Source organism: Schistocerca cancellata, chromosome 2, assembly GCF_023864275.1.
Source record: "Schistocerca cancellata isolate TAMUIC-IGC-003103 chromosome 2, iqSchCanc2.1, whole genome shotgun sequence".
NCBI lineage: Eukaryota > Metazoa > Arthropoda > Insecta > Orthoptera > Acrididae > Schistocerca > Schistocerca cancellata.
The window spans coordinates 361936947-361963182 of record NC_064627.1 but is presented as its reverse complement, the minus strand read 5'-3'; the positions used below and the strand labels follow the sequence as shown (position 1 = coordinate 361963182).

The following is a 26236-nucleotide window of genomic DNA, read 5'->3' as shown; positions in this document are numbered from 1 at the left end:
AGAATAAAAAAGAACTTTGAGGTCTGCCGATGACATTGTAATTCTTTCAAAGACAGCAAACAACTTGGACGAGCAGTTGAACGGAATGGACAATGTCTTGAAAGGAACATCAGCAAAAGCAAAACGGGGATAATGCAATGAAGTCGAATTAAATCGGGTGATGCTCCGGAAATTAGATTAGGAAACGAGACACTTAAAGTAGTAGATGAGTTTTACTATTTGGACAGCAAAATAACCGACGATGGTAGAAGTAGAGAGGATTAAACATGTAGACTGGCAATGACAAGAAAAGAGTTTCTAAAGAAGAGAAATTTGTTAACATCGATAATAGATTTACGTGTCAGGTAGTCTTTACAGAAAGTATTTGATTACAGAAAGTATTTGATTGGAGTGTAACAACGTGTGGAAATGGAAAGTGCACGATAAACAGCTTAGTCAAGAAGATAATAGAAGCTTTTGAAATGTGGCGCTAGAGAGGAATTCTGAAGAGTAGATCACGTAATTAGTGAGGAGGTATTCAATAGAATTAGGGAAAAATGAAAACTGTGACACAAGCTGACTGGAAGAAGGGATCCGTTAGTAAGACACAATCTGAGACATCAAAGGACGACCAATTAAGTACTGGATGGAAGCTTGGGGGGAAGGGGAGGGGAGGTTAAAATCGTAAAGGGAGGCCAAGAGATGAATACAGTAAGCAGATTCAGATGCATGTAGATTGCAGTAGTTACTCGGAGATGAAAAGTCTTGCACATGATAGAATAGCATGGAGAGGTGCATGAAATCAGTCTTCGGACTGAAGACAACAACAACAACAACAACAACAACAACAACAAGGCCCTTATAACATCAGTGACAATAGGTGTCAACAGGCATGTAAAGAAAGCTAGAGAGATATTCCAGTTTAGTAAATGTGGCAGGAAATAGATTTGAGATTACCTGAGCAATCAAATTCGACCATCCCATATTCATTTGTTAACAGAACATACCGAATATAAACAAGCTGTGCAGCCATGTTCATACAACCAGAAATCTAGGAAGTCAATCACGATGTGGTCATCGGCACATCCAAACACAATAGCTCCGTTTTGCCATTATCGTGTCTGCATGTTAATGCAACTTGCAGCGCAGATTCTGTAAAACCGACTGCAGATGCATGCAGGGGATGATGGGTCACATGATCGCTGGTACCAGTTCTACACCTCCTGCAGCGCTCGAAATCACTAGTGTGCTCTTTTAGGCGGCAACTCTTATTCTGCCGGAAGAGAGTAATAAATAAATGTCTTTTCTAGGACTGAACGCTCTCCTGGTGCGAGGGCGGCTCGTGTCTCTCTTTCTGCTAGAGGCGGCGGTTTAGTCAGAGCGAGGCGCTCGCAGCTCGGCGCAGTGATGCGATTAAGGCGGCACGGGACGGTGCAGACGCCGTAATCGAGTTCCCGTCCCAGTCGCGACGGAAGGTCTGAGACTCTGAATCACGGGCGCTCCCCTTATCAGCCGCGCGCGCGTCAGCAACGGAGTTGGAGGGACGCAGCTTTCCCACAAGTCAGCAGCGGCTCCTTCTCATGTTGGTGGCTCTCAAGTGCTACAAGTCACTGGGCTTCGAGGAAGTGACGGCTGCTGTAACACGGTGGCAAGTTGATCCATTCTACGTAGTGCTTTCTCGTGGGTAAAGGGGTCGACACAAAAAGGAAATTTCTCTTGGACTGAAAAAAAAAGGTTAAAGTGTATTAGTCTTCAGATATTCATTGGTGAAGACTGTTGAGCTATTTATCGGATGAGTCACGTTTCAGACCATGAGACTAACGACTGTGTTACTGCATCATAGAAGTCTGACGCATATGTGTGGCAAGCATACATGTGGGATTTTGTCATAGTAAATACACTACTGGCCATTAAAATTGCTACAACAAGAAGAAATGCAGATGATAAACGAGTATTCATTGGACAAATATATTATACTAGAACTGACATGCGATCACATTTTCACGCAATTTGGGTGCGTAGATCCTGAGAAATCAGTTCCCAGAACGACCACCCCTGGCCGTAATAACGGCCTTGATACACTTGGGCATTGAGTCAAGCAGAGCTTGGATGGCGTGTACAGGTACAGCTGCCCATGCAGCTTCAACGAGATACCACAGTTCATCAAGAGTAGTGACGCGTATTGTGGCGAGCCAGTTGCTCGGCCGCCATTGACCAGACGTTTTCAATTGGTGAGCGATCTGGAGAATGTGCTGGCCAGGGCAGCAGTCGAACATTTTCTTTATCCAGAAAGGCCTGTACAGGACCTGCAACATGCGGTCGTGCATTATCCTGCTGAAATGTAGGGTTTCGCAGGGATCGAATGAAAGGTAGAGCCACGGGTCGTAACACATCTGAAATGTAACGTCCACTGTTCAAAGTGCCATCAATACGAACAAGAGGTGACCGAGATGTGTAAACAATGGCACTCCATACCATCGAGCCGGGTGATACGCCAGTATGACGATGACGAATACACGCTTCCAATGTGCGTTCACCGCAGTGTCGCCAAACACGGATGTGACCATCATGATGCTGTAAACAGAACCGGGATTCATCCGAAAAAATGACGTTTTGCCATTCGTGCACCCGGGTTCGTCGTTGAGTACACAATCGCAGAAGCTCCTGTCTGTGATGCAGCGTCAAGGGTAACCGCAGCCATGGTCTCCGAGCTGATAGTTCATGCTGCTGCAAACGTCGTCGAACTGTTCGTGCAGATGGTTGTTGTCTTGCAAACGTCCCCATCTGTTGACTCAGGAATCGAGACGTGGTTGCACGAACCGTTACAGTCATGCGGATAAGATGCCTGTCATCTCGACTGCTAGTGATACGAGGCCGTTGGGATCCAGCACGGCGTTCCGTATTACCCTCCTGAACCCACAGATTCCATATTCTGCTAACAGTCATTGGATCTCGACCAACGCTAGCAGCAATGTCGCGATACGATAAACCGCAATCGCGATAGGCTACAATCCGACCTTTATCAAAGTCGGAAACGTGATGGTACGCATTTCTCCTCCTTACACGAGGCATCACAAAAGCTTTTCACCAGGCAACGCCGGTCAACTGCTGTTTGTGTGTGAGAAACCGGTTGGAAACTTTCCTCACGTCAGCACGTTGTAGGTTTCGCCACTGGCGCCAACCTTGAGTGAATGCTCTGACAAGTTAATCATTTGCATATCACAGCATCTTCTTCCTGTCGGTTAAATTTCGCGTCTGTAGCACGTCATCTTCGTGGTGTAGCAATTTTAATGGCCAGTAGCGTATGTTGATCAACCATGACTTTCTCTAAACTCAAGAACAAATGGAAATCCATGATAGCAAGATCGGTACTTTTAGGATGTGTTCTTAAACACGCCCCAGAGTAATTCTTGCAAAAAATTTCTACATTTGTACTCTGCAAGCGGCTTTATGGTATATGGTTGGGAGTACTTCACGTGTCGCTGTCGCTTTCCTCTTTCTTGTTGCGAATGATTTGCGAAACGAAATAAAGAATTATTGTTGATAAGCCTTCGTGGGAGCTCTAAACCCTCTATTTTCACAGTCACGACCTTTCCGTGAGATATAGGCGGGAGGAAGCAACGTATTTGTTGACTGTGCTAAGAAAGTCATCATTTTCATTTTCTTTGGGCCTTTGTCCCACTTCAACGCGGAGTCGGCCGTGTCAATATGGATTGGGCGATGTTAGAGTTGGAGGATGGCCGAATGCCCTTCCTGTCGCCACTACGTACCACCTGGGACGGAATTAGTGTACCCCAGCTGTCTGCGTCTAGTGTAAGCCATGAAATAGTGCGGAAGTTTTTCAAATGACTGTGAGTCGTGTAACTGAGGCCGGAGATGGGGACCAGCCTGGCATTCATCTAGTGGGATGTGGAAAACCGCCTAAAAACCACATTCAGGCTGACTGGCACACCGGCCATCGTCGTTAACCCGCCAGGCGGATTCGATCCCTGGCTGGCGCGCCTACCCAAGTCCAGGAAGCAGCGCATTAACTGTTCTAAGAAAGTACGCTCACGGAATTTTAAATCGACTACACCGTGATGAGTAACGTATCTCTCTTGTAACGTTTGCCACTGGAGTTGGTTGCACATCTTTGTGACCCTTTCGCGTTTCCTAAACGTAAATGCGACGAAACACACTGATCTTCTTTCGCTCTTCTCTATTTCCTCTAACAATTCTTTCTGGTACGAGTTCCGGACTACGAATAACATTCAAGCGTCGGGTGACGAGAGTTTTTTAAGTTACATCCTTCGTAGATGGACTATACTTCCTGAGGATTCTCCCACTGAATCTCAAGTCTGGCAGCTGACTTTCCTGTGATTAGTTTTATCTGATCATACCACTTTAAATCACTCCAGATATTTAATAGGTGTGAGTGCTTCTAGTGATTGTTGGGCCATCATGCAATCATATAACAAAGGGGATGCCCACCTGTTTATGCAAAATACGTTACGTTCTTTTATGTAGAGGGTCACTGAACCAACCATAGATACTCTGCATTTCTTCTCGCATTTCACTACAATTTTATAGCACTGTGACTTCTCAGCACACAACTGCATCATCTACGTAAGTCTTTTGGAGATCTGCACGTATCTACTAAGTGATAATGTCAGTGTGCAAAAACATTACATTGGGAATAAAAGTTTTCAATAAAATTCTCCGTCTTGATCACCATAAATTGTAGAGGTGAAGGTTTGATCTCTGGTGTGGCGGAGGAAATGGCTATGTCAATTATGGCATTCACCTAGTGGGATGTGGAAAACCGCCTAAAAACCACATTCAGGCTGACCGGCACACCGGCCATCGTCGTTAACCCGCCAGGCGGATTCGATCCCTGGCGTCTGCCTCCTTCGCAAATGGGATGGCGGTGGTGGCGGTGTCTGAAAGTGAGTGCCGGACCACCAGTAAGACATCCCTAGTTAAATGAGACGTTTATTCGTGTTAGGTACAGAGGTGTCGTCGCCACTGGAGCAGAGGCCACTCCAGGATGATGTAGTGAGCTACAGCGCTCATAGAATAACTTGCAGGTCCCTGGGCTTCTTTCAATACATCGGTTTTTGCTCCACCTATCACAAATTCCATCTTGAGAACACGTAGCCCATAATACATTCCCATTTCGTGAAAACAATGTCATACTCAACAAAACTTGCACTATATTGTTTTTCTCCATCTTCGTAAAGGGATTTTTCATTATCATCATCTCCGTGTAGTTCTGAGTTTTCAGCGACATGTATCTCATTATCGTCATCACTGGAAGAATCAGACGACTGCTCCAACAACTGCTCATCTGATAGTCCTCTTCTCCGTAATATTTTCAGTTTGTAGAACAGACAACTGTTAAGAAATATTGCACCAAAATAAGCATGTGCTCATCACAAGGAGGGACTGATGAAAACTGAAAGAATAACAGCGCGAGTCAACAATGGCAAATAAGGTAACAGACGCTGCCCAGACAGACATCTGGTTGTTGACAAATGCCAGCGAGGCCCGTACGGGAGGAAACGTGCACAAACACATTAACACAAAGTCATACGTAAATTTTTATAATTTTTTCCAGAATTATGGCTTACTTGACAAGGTAGAAAAAATCGTAAAATTACATTACAATAAAATGTAGAGTTGTCAATAAAGAAGATATTAAACATCAAAGGGGCGATGCACGGTACGGAGATATTGCTTTGGTGTGGTCGGCGTAGGTCTTCTAAGACATTCTCAACGGGTGTATGTGGCATCACGTGTTCAGTTTGAGCAGCGCCTGCCCAGTCCGAAATAGGGGCGGAAAAAACAGACTGGTTAAAATCGATACCGGTAATTTAGATCTGAATAACTCGTTATTTTTCGATATTTGTTTGGTATGTGTTGTGACAGCTTTCTTTCATTTTTAATAATAACTGGATTAAAAAAAAAGCATATCGATTCGCCACAGCGCCTGTGCTAAAATTTTTGGTTTTTGAATAAAACTTTTTAAAAGAACGAGGAATGGGTTATTATATCAATTCGGAAAAGGGATCAGCACTATTTTTATAAAGACGCCTAGCAACAAACACATGACATAAGAACCGGTAAAGAACTGCAGAAACAATAATGCACCTACTGCCGCGTGGCGTGGTCTGTTAGACGGTACGCGTGTAGTTGGAGTGAACAACACTTGTTCCCACCAGGTCTCACTGTCGTCCTCCCACATCAATAGCATTGCAGAATATTGCCACCCCTAGATCGGAAGTATTTTACGAAGTGCGGTAGCAATGAAGTACAATGCTCCATTTGCTGCAAAACATTAAAAATGGGAAAAGGCATAACAAGCTTACGACATCATACAAGGAGAAGACATCCACAATGTTCCATGGAAGCGAAGGTAAATTCGACTTATATATCTATAATTTCATTGACGTGCTGCAAACTTGGTATAGTAACTGGCCTTTCATTTTGTGGTTGCATTTTGTGGTTGCTTCAGTGTGAATAATTGACGCCATCCAAAAGTGACGATGCGGGGAAGCCATCAACTTGTGAACTTTCGCTCTTGCCATTGCCGTACCCTCTGGTTCAACTTTGCCATCTTTCTTGGAGACAATGATATTTATGCCAGAGTCTCAACCCCATATCGATCGTTATCTCCTTCTCCTTCACCTTCATTAGAATTTTTCAGTCTTTGTTCTAAGTGGAAGTAATAGCAGTAAAAAACCGAATATTATTTCAGAAATCGATTATTTTGGGCGGTTTTAACAGTCAGTTTAAACTGGAGACGAAAAGAACCAGTGTAACCGAAAACCGGATGTTTTAGAGATAACCGCCATCCGTAGTTCGACATCAGATGAGTGCCTGCCTTAGTCACTGCATGATTCGACTACACAGCATCGTACAGATCTCCAATGCGACCTACAGGTATTTGAGACGTCCACAAGCACTGGCGTGTTGTATAACGTGTCAATGAAGTTTTCAGTGTGTTAATAATAGCATCAGGCTCGATCACATCAAATTTCGTTAGCAGCACCTGTCATCTCCTGTCAGAGTTTTCAGTTGTGTGTCAAGTGAATTACTACAGTATTGCAACATTTAACAGCAAGTAAGAACTACATAATAAGTTAGGTATACGTTCTCTTACACACCATCTTCTGCCTAGTCTCCCTAAGCCGTCATCGGTTCTGGGAGGCATGTGTTCTGACAACCTCTCCCGCAAATGTTAAAATCAGCTGTAGAAACAGATGATGTTACATTTTCATTAGGCAGGTTCCCAGTTCTTCTTTCTCGTGAAACCGAGTGGGATACTTTCAATGGGTGATAGATCCGAGGAACGTGCTAATCGGGGTAACAGTTGCACTCCCTGAGCATCAAGGTAGATAAGGGAATCAGAGACTACGAGCAAGTCTTGCTATATCTTATTGAAACATACACTACTGGCCGTTAAAATTACTATACCAAGAAGAAATGCAGATGATAAACTGGTATTCATTAGACAGATATATTATACTAGAACTGACATGTGATTACATTTTCACGCAATTTGGGTGCGTAGATCCTGAGAAACCAGTACCCAGAACAACCACCTCTGGCCGCAATAACGTCCTTGATACGCCTGGGCATTGAGTCAAACAAGCAAGAGTAGTGACTGGCGTATTGTGACGAGCCAGTTGCTCGGCCACCATTGACCAGACGTTTTCAATTGGTGAGAGATCTGGAGAATGTGCTGTCCAAGGCAGCAGTCGAACATTTTCTGTGTCCAGAAAGGCCCGTACAGGACCTGCAACATGCGGTCGTGCATTATCCTGCTGAAATGTAGGGTTTCGCAGGGATCAATGAAGGGTAGAGCCATGGGTCGTAACACATCTGAAATGTAACGTCCACTGTTCAAAGTGCCGTCAACGCGAACAAGAGGTGACCGAGACGTGTAACCAGCGGCGCCCCATACCATCACGCCGGGTGATACGCCAGTATGGCGATGACGAATACACGCTTCCAATGTGCGTTCACCGCGATGTCGCCAAACACGGATGCGACCATCATGATGCTCTAAACAGAACCTCGATTCATCCGAAAAAATGAAGCTTTGCCGTTCGTGCACCCGGGTTCGTCGTTGAGTACACCATCGCAGGCGCTCCTGTCTGTGATGCAGCGTCAAGGGTAACCGCAGCCATGGTCTCGGAGCTGATAACCCATGCTGCTGCAAACATCGTCGAACTGTTCGTGCAGAGCGTTGTCTCGCAAACGTCCCCATCAGTTGACTCAGGGATCGAGACGTGGCTGCACGATCCGTTAAATCCATGCGGATAAGATGCCTGTCATCTCGACTGCTAGTGACACGAGGCCGTTGGGATCCAGCACGGCGTTCCGTATTACCCTCCTGAAACCACCGATTCCATATTCTGCTAACAGTCATTGGATCTCGACCAACGCGAGCAGCAATGTCGCGATACGATAAACCGCAATCGTGATAGGCTACAATCCGACCTTTATCAAAGTCGGAAACGTGATGGTACGCATTTCTCCTCCTTATACGAGGCATCACAACAACGTTTCACCAGGCAACGCCGGTCAACTGCTGTTTGTATATGAGGAATCGGTTGGAAACTTTCCTCATGTCAGCACGTTGTAGGTGTCGCCACCGGCGCCAACCTTGTGTGAATGCTCTGAAAAGCTAATCATTTGCATATCACAGCATCTTCTTCTCGTCGGTTAAATTTCGCGTCTGTAGCACGTCATCTTCGTGGTGTAACTATTTTAATGGCCAGTAGTGTAATTTTACGGAGACCTCAACGAAGGTGCACATTCACAAGCCTTAACACGTCGGAAGTGTAACGGTCGCTGTTCAAATCACTAGTTATGCGAACCAGGGGTGATCGGGAGTTTGTTTCAGACACTTTATTTGCACATTGCGGCTAAAAACAGACGGATAGTCTCACAACAGTCTGAGGGGACTGTCGGTGTGAAGGCAGTACTCACTTGTAGGGGTCCTGCAGCTCCTCGGTGACGAAGTTGAGGAAGTTCCAGCCGCCGAAGGCGAAGAGCCCCGAGTACAGGGCTAGCACCAGGCTGCCCATGCTGTAGTCGCCCGCCATGGGGTTGTCGAAGTACTCAGTGTGGCCTGCGAACACAACAACAAACGGCGCGGTTAGATACTGATTTCTCACGTGCCTCCTAGTGACACAAAGCACTATATGCGTTCATAAATATATGGAGTCCACGTTATACGCCTACTGAAAATCACACTTCGGCTAGCGACCTGGTCATTTGTTATCCACTGATGAAACATAATTTTGAGACAGTTTGTGACTAGTGACTATTGTTAAGGGATGCCAGTTGTAAGCAATCTGGTGCCGTGACTACTTAAAGCGCTGCTATATTGGAGGCACCAAGGGTAGCTTACACTTTGCCTCCATGAGAACTGAATTCAGTCTCTGTCAGTGAGAACATTCTAATTGTCCTGCCTTAGACAGCGGTTGGTAAATTGGGCATTTTACGTTCGTATGCAGGGGACTTACCATCTGAAGCGCTCTGCTATGAATACTTGGACTTAGGTGGCCGAGAAGCCCTCGTAACCCCTAGTATCGAATGCTAACTGATTTGATTTGTTTTAGTAGAGGTACTTAATTGTGTATTAAGTGTCCAGTATATCGGTAAGTTTCCCCATCATGCTGTAAAAATATTTCCATACGCCTCCATGTCCTTCTTGACATATTTTTGAGCATGTCCGGTGTTGCAGTGCAAAATGCATTCTCAACAGCATTGTGTCGTTCTTCAAAAAAATGGCTCTGAGCACTACGGGACTTAACATCTATGGTCATCAGTCCCCAGAAGCTTAGAACAACTTAAACCTAACTAACCTAAGGACATCACACAACACCCAGTCTGTAGTTCTTCGTTTGTAGCATAAAGACGTGCGCCTTAATACCTCCCCACGAGCTGTCAAGCGTGGTGGGGCCAGGACTCCTTAGTGCCCACTTCAAGGGAGCTGATGTTGCTGATGAACCACGACCTATCCACCGTCCTGGAAAGTGTTCATTTAGGAGCTTCCGCACTGCAAGAGCGTAGTGAGGAGGCGCTCCGTCTTGTTGTAGCCACATGTGTTCTGTGAGGCCTCTTTCCTCAAGAGGTATTAACCATGTTTAACACGTGTAAATAATCTGCGCCATTCGCAATTCCTCCAAAAAAGTGCGGACCAAGCAAATATGGTGATGTCATCGCTGCCCATGTCATTACCTGAGGATCCTCTTTGGCTCAAATGACAATACTTACAGCGCGTCATCTGTGATAAGTGGCACGTTCATCTGAAAACGTGACATTAGACGGTTCACTGCATTTAGAAAGTAAGTTAACAAAGCACGGCATGCTAAAACTCGCTCATTTCGGTCTGTATCCGATAACTCATTTACGAACGTCGCTCTAAAAGGTCTGACCTTAAGGTCTTTTTCATTCGATCTAGAATTGTTGTCGTCAATACGCCGAGTTCCAAAGTACATTTACGTGTCGACTTGATAGGATATTTTTTCATCGAAGCACAAACTCTAGACATGGTTCTTCTTGTGTCTTCTTCCTACCACTCCGCGGCCTGTCTTTAACATTGCCGAAATCAAAAGCACGTCTTTTCCAATACAGAGGTGTTGCCTTTCACGGTGGAGCCTCAGTAAATATTTCCTGGACTGCTCCCGTAATGTGTCTCAGTGCCCGGCCCGTGTGCTCAGTCACTAATCACTAAGCACTGTCCGCCCCCAGTAGCTGAGTGGTCAGCGCGACAGAAAGTCAATCCTAAGGGTCCGGGTTCGATTCCTGGCTGGCTCGGAGATTTTCTCCACTCAAGGACTGGGTGTTGTGTTGTCCTAATCATCCTCGTTTCATCCACATCGACGCGCAAGTTGCCGAAGTGGCGTCAAACCGAAAGACTTGCACCCGGCGAACGGTCTACCCGACGGGAGGCCCTAGTCACACGACATTAATTTTGTTTATCATTAAGCGCTCCCCATTAGTGTAACTATGACTGCTCACATCTGTCATGGCTACAGACTGCGGCTGCCAAAACATGTAAACATGAATGCCAACAATTGATAACAAGTAACATAGCTGCCAACCTATACAATAGCCTTTGATAGTAAACAAGAGTTACAGGCCTACGGGGACTTCTCGCCCATCCTGTGTAAATTCTGCCTAACTCTAAGATTTGTTTCAGATACGTCCGGATTTTGTCAACATATAGCAACAGTGGTCCGGCCGACCGGTGTGGCCGAGCGGTTCTAGGCGCTTCAGTCCTGAACCGCGCGACCACTACTGTCGCAGGTTCGAATCCTGCTTCGGGCATGGATGTGTGTGATGTCCTTAGGTTACTTACGTTTTAGTAGTTCTAAGTTATAGGGGACTGATGACCTCAAATGTTTAAGTCCCATAGTGCTCAGAGCCACCTGAACTTGAAAAGTGGTCCGTTTAAAGTTAAAAGGTTTGTTTTGTGCAAGTATTAGGTAATAACAGCAGCTGAGCAGTACAGAAAAAGGAGGAGTGCGTTTTTCAATGTAGCTGTTTTTCCCCTTACATACATATATCAAGTAATATGGAAGCAATTACAATTAATTATCAAAAATGGCTCTGAGCACTATGGGACTTAACATCTATGGTCATCAGTCCCCTAGAACTTAGAACTACTTAAACCTAACTAACCTAAGGACATTACACAACACCCAACCATCACGAGGCAGAGAAAATCCCTGACCCCGCCGGGAATCGAACCCGGGAACCCGGGCGTGAGAAGCGAGAACGCTACCGCTCGACCACGAGATGCGGGCACATTAATTACCGGTTTGAGTAGATTAGCCCAGTCATAAAATGTTGTTAGTATACTTTAGAGACGTAGCCAGAAATGTTTGCTTCTGCCTGTTATAATGTATAACATGACTCGGTCCATATTCCTTCATGATGGGATTGACGGAACATGACACGCGAATGAATCAATAGAACATGAAACGTTGCTATGTTGTATAGTTCTCGCCACCTACCGTACGGCATCTGTTTCACACTTCCGCAATCTGTTCTTTTCCTCAAATAAAAAGAACGGAGGACTTTGGTAGATGGATGGATACGGTACAGTACGAAACGGGTTAACCATTATACAGAACACATTTTTAATTCTGTTTCGCCTACTGTGCTGGTGAGAGATTAACCTCCTTGATAAATACACTACCTTTCCCAAATTACTGTACTGTAGCAGCAAAACACCAGTTGAGACTCCTCTTAGCCTGACACTGCATGAACACTATGTGATCCGATATATCAGGTCACCCCTAAGTAATGCAGAATTGACTACTAGATGTCACGCAAGCTGTACCGCCTGTATAACACGAGGCGGAAGGTATTATGTTGTTAGTGGAGAAGCGGTAACAGCAGACTTGGTCAGTCAGCAGAGTTCAGTGACTTCAAACATGGACTTGACATCCATCAGGGACATTTCAGTCCTCCTAAAGCTGCCCCAGTCTACTGTTGGTGATGTGACTGTGAAGTGGAAATGCGAATGAATAACCACAGCCAAGCCTAGGCTGATCCGCCCCTCCCAGGTTCTATAAAGCCCTCCAAACCCTCGAACACCATACACTCCGTCTCGCCTTCTGCATCCGCCTTCCGTCCCCCATGCGCATCCTCTACGACCTCATCCCCTTCCCCCACCTTCTCCTTTTCCTTGAGCGCATATCCGCACCCTTTATATATTGTCCACCGCCTCGATCCCCCTCACCCCCTGGTGTCTTCCTTCCTCTCTACCCGCAGCCTGTTGCCGCGCCATTGTGTCCCACCCGATCTCCATCTCCACACCCTCCACCTCCTTTCCCAATACAACTTCCAGCATCTACCCCTCCCGGATGATGAGCTTCGCCCTGACGTCTACTCTTCCTACCAACTTTAACCCCACCTTCCTCCTGTCTCCTCCTCAGGGCTCCCTCTCCTCCCCCTCCCTTCTCCTGAGCAGCTTTCCTCTCCTACACCCCCTCACCCCTCTCCTGTGCTCCCTCTTGCCTTGTCTTTTCATCTCCCGCCCCACCTGTCTCCTGCCTCTTGGTGCACACCCTGTCACCCCTACTCTTTTCATCCCGCCTCCTCCCCTGCTGCACCTTGTTCTCCCCTCCTTTTACATCCTCTCAGACCTCTCCCTCGGCAGGTCCCTCCTGGCAGTTTTATTCTTCATTGTGTGTGCTTCATCTCTCCAAGTGATTTTAAAGTGTCTTGTTCTGGAGTGTTTTTAATACTGCAGCCAACTTTTAACCTGTGTGTGTGTGAGACCTCAGTGTTTTTTTTTTTTGTGCTCCACGAATCACCAACCGAGTTTTTTCACTTTACGTCGCCTTCTTAATTGTCCCCACATGAACGTCTCCATGTCAGTGTATTTTTACCTCCATTATCTCCCCTTACTGTGTTTTTATGTCCCCCATTTTTATCGTCTTTCTATGTATCATTTCCTTCTTATATTAGCTGTCATGTCACTCGGCTGAAGAGCGGCGGATTGTGTTGCTGACAGCCCTCCCCTGCCACTATGGGGCAGGGGAATGAAATCACAATAAAGAAAGAAAGAAAAAAAACCTACTCATGTACCGACGGAGAGTGACTTAACACTGTGGAGGGTGGTTGTAAAAATCGCGTGAAATCAACGGAAGGAATCACTCATGATTTCCAATGTGCTACGGTAAGTACAGCTAATACAGTGACTTTGCGTAGGGGGTTATAAAGAACAGGGAATTATACTGTCGTAGAGGAGCTCCCCATAAGCCACTCCTTTCAGCAGTCACTGCTAAGAGGCACTTGAACTAGTGTGAAGAGAGACGCCTCTGGACAGTGGATGGCGAAACGAGTGATTTGGATTGACAAATCACGCTCTAAACTGTGCCCTCTTATGGAACGGATTGAGTCTGAACAATGAAGAACGTTACCTGCCACTATGGGTAGTGCCAACAGTGAAGTATACAGGAGGTAGCATTACGGGATACGGGCGTTTCTAGTGGTTAGTGAGTGGTGCCATTATCGTTCTTAAGGAAACTGTAAACGCACATGCGTATGAATATTGTTTACAACACTGTGTACTGGGCACAGTAGTGGAACAGTTCAGAGACGGTGATTGTATCAGCATGACAATATCCCCTGTCATATACTAGCTTTGCGCACAATACATTCTTGAAATTCACAGACCTGCCGTGAGTCCCGAATTGAAACCAATGGAACAGCTTTGGGATGAGATATAACTTTGCCTCCGCTCTACGCTCCATATTGATGTCCGCTACTAAGTATCATGAGACTTTTAACCAGACAGTGTAGCTCCATAGTAACGAGAGAAGTACTATTCGATTTGCGACGAAGTAGTTAGCATATATCGTCAATTGCTGACTTTTGGACTTTCTGATGACTGTTGAGGGTTATACCGATTACAGAGAGATAAATATCATAAAGACTATCTCTTGTATTCTAATTTCAAGAGAAGTACGAAGCCATCCAGTATTCATAAAATGAAAACATTTCGCTACCGAGACTGGGCCAGGGCGAAACATAACATCGGCGTTTCTGGTGAACCAGGCAGCAGACTTCAGCAGAATGTAGTGGGCCAGAGCAGCTAAGCAGGGTCACGTCATCTTTGTTATGTGACGAAAGAAAGGCTAAGACGAATGCACCCCAAACGGTACCAACAGCTTTTACGAATCTGTTCTATACTATAACGAACTGGTTAACCATGCACGGCAGAAGGGAAATAGCTGATACCTCCGTAATAACAGTCATGACGAATGACGTTGGGTAAACATTAGTCAAATAAATAAATGTCCATGAATAAAAATACTCCAGCAGTTTAGCTCGTAAGGCAGTCGATCAGAAGGATCGACTGCATATATGAGGTTCGCACTCGATCCCCTGATTGCAGCGAAGTGTCGTCAGACAGAAGTCAGTTGTATATTTCCTGTATGCTGCGGACAACAACCGCTTCTTGGACATATGGCTACCTCGCGATAATCACCAGTCGGAGAGTTCAACATCACACCCTGTCTGTCGCAGATGGGAGATCCTGGAGGTCTTTCCTTCAACGAAAATCAAATGGCTCTAAGCACTATCGGACTTATCTGAGGTCATCAGTCCCCTAGATTCACAACTACTTAAACCAAACTAACCTAAGGACATCACACAAATCCATGCCAGAGGCAGGATTCGACCTGCGACCGCAGCAGCAGCGCGGTTCCGGACTGAAGCGCCTAGAGCCACTCGGCCACATGGAAGGGCTTCTTTCCTTCCCCCCAGCATCAGTACACTAGCGTTCCTGACATTCCGACGTACTGACTAGGGCCTGCCTGGACGGCAGGCCAATATCGTCGAACTTCATGGCTACACGGCAACCGTCATCGCGGTATGGCGTATGACGAAGAAGGGTGGTGAGCGGGCGGGGGTAGCGCACCTCCCAAGTCGCCGCGGCGTCACCCGGTACTGGGGCTACCGCCAGTGCAGCAGCCGGCTGGTACGAAGAGTGCGGTGTCAGTTGTCTTGAGTGGGCTGAAGGCCGCATACGACGCGATTCCTCAGCGGCCATTGACAGACAATGCTAACGAGTCAGCACGCTATCTGTATTTTTATGGAAATAAATAACTACATTACTGGCCATTAAAATTGCTACAGCAAGAAGAAATGCAGATGATAAACGGGTATTCATTGGGCAAATATATTATACTAGAACTGACATGTGATTTTCACGCTATTTGGGTGCATAGATGCTGAGAAATCAGTTCCCAGAACAACCACCTCTGGCCGTAATAACGGTCTTGATACGCCTCGGCATTGAGTCAAACAGAGCCTGGATGGCGTGTACAGGTACAGCCGCCCATGCAGCTTCAACACGATACCACAGTTCATCAAGAGTAGTGACTGGTGTATTGTGACGAGCCAGTTGCTCGGCCACCATCGACCAGACGTTTTCAATTGGTGAGAGATCTGGAGAATGTGCTGGCCAGGGCAGCAGTCGAACATTTTTTGTATCCAGAAAGGCCTGTACAGGACCTGCAACATGCGGTCGTGCATTATCCTGCTGAAATGTAGGGTTTCGCAGGGATCAATGAAGGGTAGAGCCACGGGTCGTAACACATCTGAAATGTAACGTCCACTGTTAAAAGTGCCGTCAGTGCGAAAAAAAGGTGGCCGATACGTGTAACCAATGGCACCCCATACCATTACGCCGGGTGATACGCCAGTATGGTGATGACGAATACACGCTTCCAATGTGCGTTCACCGCGATGTCGCCAAACACGGATGCTACCATCATGATACTGTAAACAGAACCTGGATTCATCCGAAAAAATGAAGTTTTGCCATTAGTGCACCCAGCTTCTTCGTTGAGTACACCATCGCAGGCGCTCCTGTCTGTGATGCAGCGTCAAGGGTAACCGCAGCCATGGTCTCCGAGCAGATAGTCCATGCTGCTGCAAACGTCGTCGAACTGTTCGTGCAGATGGTTGTTGTCTTGCAAACGTCCCCATCTGTTGACTCAGGGATCGAAACGTGGCTGCTAGATCCGTTCCAGACATGCGAATAAGATGCCTGTCATCTCGACTGCTAGTGATACGAGGTCGTTGGGATCCAGCACGGGGTTCCGTATTACTCTGCTGAACCCACCGATTCCATATTCTGCTAACAACCATTGGATCTCAACTAACGGGAGCAGCAATGTCGCGATACGATAAATCACAATCGCTATAGGCTACAATCCGACCGTTACCAAAGTCGGAAACGTGATGGTACGCATTTCTCCTCCTTACACGAGGCATCACAACAACGTTTCACCAGGCAACGGCGGTCAACTGCTGTTTGTGTATGAGAAATCGGTTGGAAACTTTCCTCATGTCAGCACGTTGTACGTATCGCCACGGGGGCCAACCTTGTGTGAATGCTCTGAAAAGCTAATATTTGCATATCACAGCATCTTCTTCCTGTCGGTTAAATTTCGCGTCTCAAGCACGCCATCTTCGTGGTGTAGCAATTTTAATGGCCAGTCGTGTAATTCTGAATCTTGTTTCACTACATCTACAGGCAACCACTGGTCACAACCATCCTTCCGAGGAAACAAACTCTACTTACGTCCTCCCAATAGTTGCGTCTTGCAGTATTAAAAAAATATATATATGTATATTAGAATGGTATGATATAATTACGCGACATTCTCAAGAAGAGTCCTTACACGGATTTTAGAATCCACGAAGAAAGGCTCTGTCTTTATCTCATACAAGCTGACACGATCCTTTTTGCTGGATTTGTATACTTTATTATACATGTATATTTTACTACAGTTCGATTTACCGTTCGTCTCACCCCAGAACTACTGGCGACATAATCTGTAGCACTGATGTCTAAAGAACTAGAGTTCTGTGCATGTGTGCTTGATCTCGACACGTGATACTGTGCCACGTACAGGCGATAGGCAAAATAATGAGAACACCTGTACTTACATGAGAATGGTTTATTAATAAGGGGTTGGACCCCCATTTGCACCGTTATACAGCTGCAATTCTTCTTGGTATACTGGCATATAATCAGTGTATAGTTTCCAGTGGAATGTTATGTCACTCTTCGATCAGAACCTCTTCTAACTCCTGTAGTGACGAGGGAGGCGGAAATCTGCTCCGAGTATGCGCTCCAATACCGCCAACAAAGGTTCGATAATTTTCAAGTGCGGGGACAGTGCTGGCAAAGGAAGACGCTGCAGTTCAGTTGCAAGCTCCTCATATGACGATTGTACTGTCCTGGCTATGTGAATGGGTGCATTATCGTCCTGAAATACGGCATCATTGTTGGGGAACATCATTTGAATAATGGGGTGCACTTGATCACCTAATATGCTCACATAATCGTTGGCTGCAACGCGGCCTTTGACAGTAATGATGGGACCAGCAGAATACCATGATATGGCTGGCCACATCATCACACTTCCACCTCCATTATTAACCGTTGTAATCAAGCAATGAGGATTGTAGGTTTCTTTTGGCGTTCTACAGGCGTAGACCCGGCCTGATGTTGGAAGAAACGAAAACGTTGACTCGCCGGACATACGACGTGTTTCCACTAATCACCCGTCCAGGATTTATGATCCTGACACCATGTTTTGCGCTTCTTTGAGTTGGTTGTCGTCACTAATGGTTTCGATATAGCAGCTCGTACATGAATATTCGCTTTATGGAGTTCTCAGCCGACAGTGTCGATAAATACGGGGTCTCGAAGATGGCTGTTGAGCTCTGCAGTCACTTTATCTGCCGTAGTTATGCGTTGTTTTGACACAATTCGTGTTAGCGTACGACGATCTCTGTCATTTAGTTTTGAATTGCACCCACTATTACGTTTACACGATGATTTATTTCAATGTTTTGCGTAGGCTGTTATGACTGTTGAAACAGTAGGAATTGAAACATTCAATTAGCTGGCTGTCTTGGTAAATTGGGCCTCCACAATCTGCCCTCTTTTGAACTCTGTTAGGTCTTTCATTGCACGTCGACCTCGATCTCTGAATGCAAATACGAAGTGTGCACTACTCGTAAACAGCCTACACTGATCCACAGTTCGTACTGAACACGCACAGTCCAGCGCGACACGTGTCCCACCTGCTTTGTTGACCATCAAACACTACCATCCCATTACTACCAATGTTCACATTATTTTGTCTATCCCTTGTACATCAAAATGAAGCAAGTAAGGGAAATGTAACTATTGTACTCATAATTTTTCGAAATTAATTCGTTGACTGGGAAATCCTTGACAATAGCTCACGCTTATCGCAAATGGTCGCCTTAACCACTTTGGCTACCCGTGCCCGCTTCACGGACCTACCTAAACTTCCAAATGTGTTATAAGGATGTAGACAGTGTGACATACGGAAGCTTGGGTCGGTCCGGAGAGCGTGCATATATAGCCGAATGATTAAAACGAAGCCGGCCGCTGTGGCCGAGCGGTTCTAGGCGCTTCAGTCCGGAACTGCGCTGCTGCTACGGTCGCAGGTTCGAATCCTGCCTCGAGCATGGATGTGTGTGATGTCCTTAGGTTAGTTAGGTTTAGGTAGTTCTAAGTCTAGGGGACTGATGACCTCAGATGGTAACTCCCATAATACTTAGAGCCATTTGAACCATTTGATTAAAACGACCGCTCGCAATAAGCGGGAAATCCACGTTCGAGTCCTTGTCCAGCATTAATTTTCAGGTGTCATTTTTGGGCAGTAGATCCATACCTAATCCTTCTGACGTCATGTGTGACGTAAGAAAGATGGTATGCCAAGTGACACAAACGAAAGCCATATGAATTCACACCCGTTTCAACGATGGAAGGAGTGTCAGTGGAGGAGAATTGATGCAAGCACAGTGCGCCGAACAAGAGGGAGCAGCAGCAGACCAGCGTGCCCGAGGTTATTCGAGTACACATCACGATGGCAAGCGGATGTGTGCTGACAATGTAGTCGGCAACGGAATTGCGTGCCATTGTGTGGTATGAAAGGGCATGTGGGACTAGTTTGTCCGTCATCCATGAACGCCTACAGACCGTGTATGGTGAAGAGGTCACGCCTCGTCATATTGTTGGTCCCTGGTGTTGCATGTCCAGAAAAGGAAGGAAGAGTGTGGAGGATGAAGGTCGAAGGGGCTGTCCTCCCACATCCACGAATGAACGCGGAGGTGGAGCAGGTTTTGCAACAATTACTTGAATCGCAGGACACCAAATTTTACCAGAATGGTTTCTTCGAACTGCTTGCACGCCACGAAAAATGTCTCAGTATTAGTGACTGTTGATAAACAGGGAAGATGTATAGTTCATGACGCCATGTTGTTATGTTTCTGGCAACAAAGTTTCCCTTTGAAAAACAAGAAAATTACTTTCGGAACGTCTCTCAAGTTCCAAGCCTAGGCAGGCACACGACTATAACAACAGTGGTCTCGACTCTCTGCTGTAAATTCTACCTGCTCCTGGAATCCAACTAACGTTGCGAACATTAGGTAATGAATTCACTGGATTACGATATAAGGGTGGAGACAGTGTGACAAATGGAAGTTTGGCATGGTCCGGTGAGCGCGCACAGATAGCCGAAGTCGTTTAATAGGTGACCGCTCACGGTAGGCGGGAAATCCGGGTTCGAGTATCGATCCGGTACAAATTTTCATGGGGCACTATTGGATAGTAAATCTATGCCTAACACAGTTGATGTCAAGGAATTCTCAGTCAGCATATTTAATTTCGTGTTTCATACAGCTACGAATTGTCAACTGTTCTTTCACACATGCAGAGAGGTACAACGGTCAGCCATAACTTTACGACCACTACCTGTTAGGCACGGGTAACAGCGTCGACGCGTCGTGGTAATGAATAATGAGGCCTTGGATGGGTGCGATGAGCTCCGACGCCACGTTCAATCATAACCCAGATGTGTCCGATAGGGTTCAGATCTGGCGAGCTGGGGGGGGGGGGGGGTCCAACACATCAATTGGAATTCGCCACTGTGCTCCTCGAACCATTCCATCACACTCCTGGTCTTGCGATAGAGCGCACTATCTTGTTGAAATTCGACACTGCCGTCGGGAAACGTTATCGTCATGAATGGTGAACGTGGTCTGCAACCAGTGTACGATACCCCTTGGCCGTCATAGTGCCTTGCACCGACTCTTCTGCACCCATGGATTCCCACGTATATGTTTCCCAGAGCATAATGGAGCCACCGCGTGCTTGTCTCCGTTCCTAAGTACAGGTGTCAAAGAACTGTTCCTCCGCAAGACGACGGATTCGCGCCCTTCCATCGGAATGATGAAGAATGTACCGGGATTGATGAGACTATGCAAAGCTCTGTCAGTGAGTCAACGTCCAGTGTCTATGCCCATATGCCCACTTCAGTTGTAGTTGCCGATGTCATGGTGTTACCATTGGCACTTGCATGGGTCGTCGGCTGCGGTGGTCCATCTTTAGGTGTATTCAGTACAGTGTGTGTTCAGATACAACTGTACTGTGACCAGCACGAAAGTCTGATTTCAGCCCCCCCCCCCCCCCCCAGTTCGCCGTCTGTCCTGTTTTACAAGTCTGCTCAGCCGACGACGTCCGACATTTGTAATGACGGATGGTCGCCCAACCTCACGACGTCAGGACGTGGTTTCACCTCGGTTTCGCCATGTGTTGAAGAAACTCACCACAGCTGTCCTCGAAAACCGACAAGGCTTGCAGTTTCCGAAATGCTCGTGTCGAGCCTCCGGATCATTACAACACGTCCTCGGTCAAACTCAGATAGCGCGCCTTCGCCATTCTACACACGGACAGGACACTAACTAATACTACAAGCAATTTGCGTATGTCTGAATAGCAGTCATTCCTCGCCAGGTGACGCTGCTATCGCCTGAACGGGTTTATAGCGATAATGTTCTGGCTGATCAGTGTACAGTACACATAATTTTGTTTACATTTTGGTAGTGTCCCGACAGCGTACATCCTTAACATTATCATATTTTTGCAATCAGTTGTCTGATTTGACTTGATAACGTTATTCTAATTCATTGCGTGTGTATAATTTACAAAACAAAAACCATTTCAGTGTTAGAAGTGTATCATTACATTATTCACTGATATTAAAACTTAACCCTTGAATGACACGGCTGATTCCATATCATTCTGTGCGAATTCTCAGAACACACTGAAGAGCCAGAGACACTGATACACCTGCCTAAAATCGTTAGGACCCCGCGAGCACGCAGAGGTGCCGCAACACGACGTGGCATGGACTCGACTAACGTCTGAAGTAGTCCTGGAGAAAACTGACACCCCGAATCCTGCAGGGCTGTCCATAAAGACGTAAGAGTACGAGGTGGTGGAGATCTCTTCTGAACAGCAATCTGCAGATGTCCTCAATAATGTTCATATCTGAGTGTTTAAACTCAGAAGAGTGTTCCTGGAGGCACTCTGTAGCAATTCTGGACGTATGGGGTGTCGCATTGTCCCGCTAGAATTGCGTAAGTCTGTCGGAACGCACAATGGACATGAATGGATGAAGGTTTTCAGACAGGATGCTTACGTACTTTTTACCTGTCAGAGTCGCATCTAGACGTATCAGTGGTCCCATATCACTCCAACTGCACACGTCCCACATCATTACAGTCGGCCGCGGTGGTCTAGCGGTTCTGGCGCTGCAGTCCGGAACCGCGGGACTGCTACGGTCGCAGGTTCGAATCCTGCCTCGGGCATGGGTGTGTGTGATGTCCTTAGGTTAGTTAGGTTTAAGTAGTTCTAAGTTCTAGGGGACTTATGACCTAAGATGTTGAGTCCCATAGTGCTCAGAGCCATTTTTTGAACCACACCATTACAGAGCCTCCACCAGTTTGAACAGCCCCCTGCCGACACGCAGGGTCCATAGATTCATGAGGCTGTATCCATACCCGCACACGTCCATCCGCTCGATACAATTTGAAACGAGACTCGTCCGACCAGGCAACTTGTTTCCAGTCATCAACAGTCCAATGTCGGTGCTGACGGGCCCAGGCAAGGCGTAAAGCTTTGTGCCGTGCAGTCATCAGGGGTACACGAGTGGGCCTTCGGCTCCGAAAGCCCATATTGATGATGTTTCGTGGAATGGTTCGCATGCTGACACTTGTATTGCACTTCTGTCCAGTTCAACGATTCTCTTCAGTCGTAGTTGGTCCCGTTCTTTCAGGATCTTTTTCCGAACGCAGTGATGTCGGAGATTTGACGTTTTACAGGTTCCCTGATATTCACAGTACACTCGTGAAATAGTCGTACGGGAAAATACCCACTTCATCGCTACCTCAGAGATGCTGCGTCCTATTGCTCGTGCGCCGACTGTTAACATCACATTCAAATTCACTTAAATCTTGGTAACCTGCCATTGTGGCAGCAGTAGCCGATCTAACAACTGCGCCAGACGCGTGTTGCCTTACAAAGGCGTTGCTGACCGCAGCGCCGTATTCTATCTCTTAACATATCTCTGTATTTGAATATGCATGCCTACACCAGTTTCTTTGACGCTTCAGTGTAAATCAATTTGTCAGAAAATTAAAATGACAATTCTTTATAGAAATTCCATTACATTTTTTTTACCTTGTATACAGTCCAAATAAGTGAAAGAGAATATTTCTTATAAAATCATATTATACACGATGATTCTGGATCGGACGGGATCTGTGCCCCAGAGAATCAATACTATGCTCTTGGTTTTAGAAATCGTACACAATACACATTCTCTACCTAACAATTCCAAGTCATCAGGTAAAACACGTAGTGTAGAAATGAAATTTGTCAGAAGAAGAAAATCCTACTCAAGAACAGACCACATAACGAAACAGAGCGACAAGAAGTAGAAGTACAGTCAGTTCAAAAGAGAATAACCAAATATCGCAGTTGTGGTACGAACACACACAAAGGACGAACAGCACATGACTTCCTGAACTAGCTTTAGATTATAAACTGACAGGCAGAAGAGATGCTGGAAGACCTAAAAAGAGGACAAACAGTTTGTGAAGAAGGAAGAAATTCAGTGCCTAATGCATGAAGTGTACAAGATGAAGACTTCGCATACTTTTTCGAATTTTTGAGCATTTATAAAGTAATCCTACAATTTGGGATTAAATGCAATACTTAAACACGTTCAAGGTAAACTAGTGCTACACAGTCATTTACTGTCAACATTTTACTACTAGACAAATTATTGCTAAAGAAAAATCTAAGGACATGTAAAACTTTAACGGCGCTTTTTCATCAGGGTTTTGCACAATTAAAACTTATAAATGTAAAGAACTCTATGTAACGTAATAGTATATTGCACTACATCGGAAAAGCAAACATTTAATTCCTCCTTCAAATTTTCTTATCGAACACGATGAGAAAATACTACTAATTCAAATGAAAGTTAAAAGGGTTCTGAAACAGACGGAACATTACGTCAAGACTTTTACTAAGAAACTTCTTTCCTCGGCGACCGTTCAGACAGTGCGTATTGTACAAATACATACAGTTCTGTTGCAACACAGCAACGTTTCAAATGTGCGAGTACAAAATAGTTTGTGTCACATATAATCGTTGATGCAAGGCTCTGCAAACTAAGGTAATCCGGCTTTATCCAAAGACTCTGGTTTTCGGAATAATATAACGACACTAGTTGACGTCGAGAGTCTCAGTTCTCCAATTGCTAGTTCTCTTTACATAAGATGGCTGCGAGATCTGGGCTGTTCAATATAAAACATGCAATCAAAAACACCTTCAGCCGTCTACACATACAATTTTATTTTACTTTTGCTACCTGTTTCGGCGATACACCACGCCACCTTCTCACTGACATGTAGGAAGAATCCCATCTTCTGTGCACTCGAATTAGGCGCCAACATCTGTTTCGATCGTACACGGCGGTGCAGTTAAAAGTAGCTCCTCTCCCCTTTGAACGCGAATGCAACATTCCGAGTTCTGAAATAATAATCGATTGTTAGCATTCTTCTGGCAGCATTTCAGTTTATTTCATCGGTGAAGTTAACGTTTCTCTTTACGGTCTCTGAAACGACTTTCTCGACAGAAGAAAGGATTGAAATTGTGGAAGCATATGTGAAAACAGGCTCGATTAAGGAAACTCGGGTAATTTTCTGGGTCAAGTATCCGAATACAGGACTACCAGTAAAGAGAGAAATACAGAGTCTCTATAAAAACTAGCGCACATACGGATCTGTGCAAAATGTAAAACATCAAAGAATTCCTTCAGTTCGCACACCGTAAGTTATAGCAGACATTCGCCAAAGAATTATTCAGAGCCCAGAGAAGTCTACACATAAACTGGTCCAATAAGTGCATGTAAGTGCGAGGAGTTGCTGGCGGATACTGAAAAGTCTTAATTTGAAGCCATATCATGTGACGGTTGTGCAGCAGTTATTGGAAGATGACAGGAACATGTAGATTGGGTGGCTTTTGAATAACATCAACGACGGTTTGTTAGACCTACTCCGTTACATCATGAGTGATGAAGCACGGTTTCATCTTTCCGGTCATGTGAATTCACAGAACACGAGGTACTGGGCAACGGAGAATATTGTGTGTCAGCAACCACTCAACGATTAAAACAATCGGCGTTTTGAGCGGTTTAACGGGAACGTGCATCAATGAACGGTATTTTTTGACATTACTCTCAACACGGTTGCAAATGTGGAAATTATTGATAAATTTTGTGCTCAATTCACTGAATATGAAAGATAATACTGCTTCTTCCAGCAAGATGGAGCAATGTACCACACGTCTAAGGTATTCCTGGAACGAGTCAATAATGTCTTCACTGAGGAACGAACTGTCAGAAAACATTTGTGCCCACCACGTTCGCCGGATCTAACAGCACGTGATTCTTTCCTGTGGGGACCTGAAGAGCAAGTGTCTGTGAAAGAAATTCACACGCAGTGCAGGAACTGAAACACAACATCAGTCGTGAAGTCGCCGCAATCGATATCCGAACTTTACGTCGAATGTATCTGAATATGCTTAGAAATGCACAGCTGTCTAATGATGTTGCAGGGATCCTTTCAACATCTTCTACACTACTGGCCATTAAAATTGTTACACCGCGAAGATGACGTACTACAGACGCGAAATTTAACCGACATGAAGAAGATGCTGTGATATGCAAATATTAGCTTTTCAGAGCATTCACACAAGGTTGGCGCCGGTGGCGACACCTTCAACGTGCTGACATGAGGAAATTTTCCAACCGATTTCCCATACACAAACAGCAGTTGACCGGCGTTGCCTGGTGAAACGTTGTTGTGATGCCTCGTGTAAGGAGGAGAAATGTGTACCATCACGTTTCCGACTTTGATAAAGGTCGGATTGTAGCCTACCGCGATTGCAGTTTATCGTATCGCGACATTGCTACTCGCGTTGGTCGAGATCCAATGGTTGTTAGCAGAATATGGAATCGGTGGGTTCAGGAGGGTAATACGGAACGCCGTACTGGATCCCAACGGCCTCGTATCACTAGCAGTCGAGATGACAGGCATCTTATCCGCATGGCTGTAACGGATCGTGCAGCAAGCTGTACCGGATCGTGCAGCAACGTCTCGATCCCTGAGTCAACATATGAGGACGTTTGCAAGACAACAACCATCTGCACGAACAGTTCGACGACGTTTGCAGCAGCATAGACTATCAGCTCGGAGACCGTGGCTGCGGTTACCCTTGACGCTGCATCACAGACAGGAGCGCCTGCGATGGTGTACTCAACGACGAACCTGGATGCAC

At 45.8% G+C, this 26236-nt stretch overlaps 1 protein-coding gene across 1 annotated transcript in view; it reads right to left on the bottom strand.

Moving 5' to 3' along the window:
* LOC126161754 (large neutral amino acids transporter small subunit 1) overlaps positions 1-26236 on the bottom strand; it is a 336636-nt gene that overhangs the window by 150898 nt on the left and 159502 nt on the right. The window contains exon 3 of the mRNA XM_049917803.1: positions 8956-9097. Within this exon, the coding sequence (XP_049773760.1) occupies positions 8956-9097 (142 nt within the window). The remainder of the gene's footprint in view (positions 1-8955; positions 9098-26236) is intronic.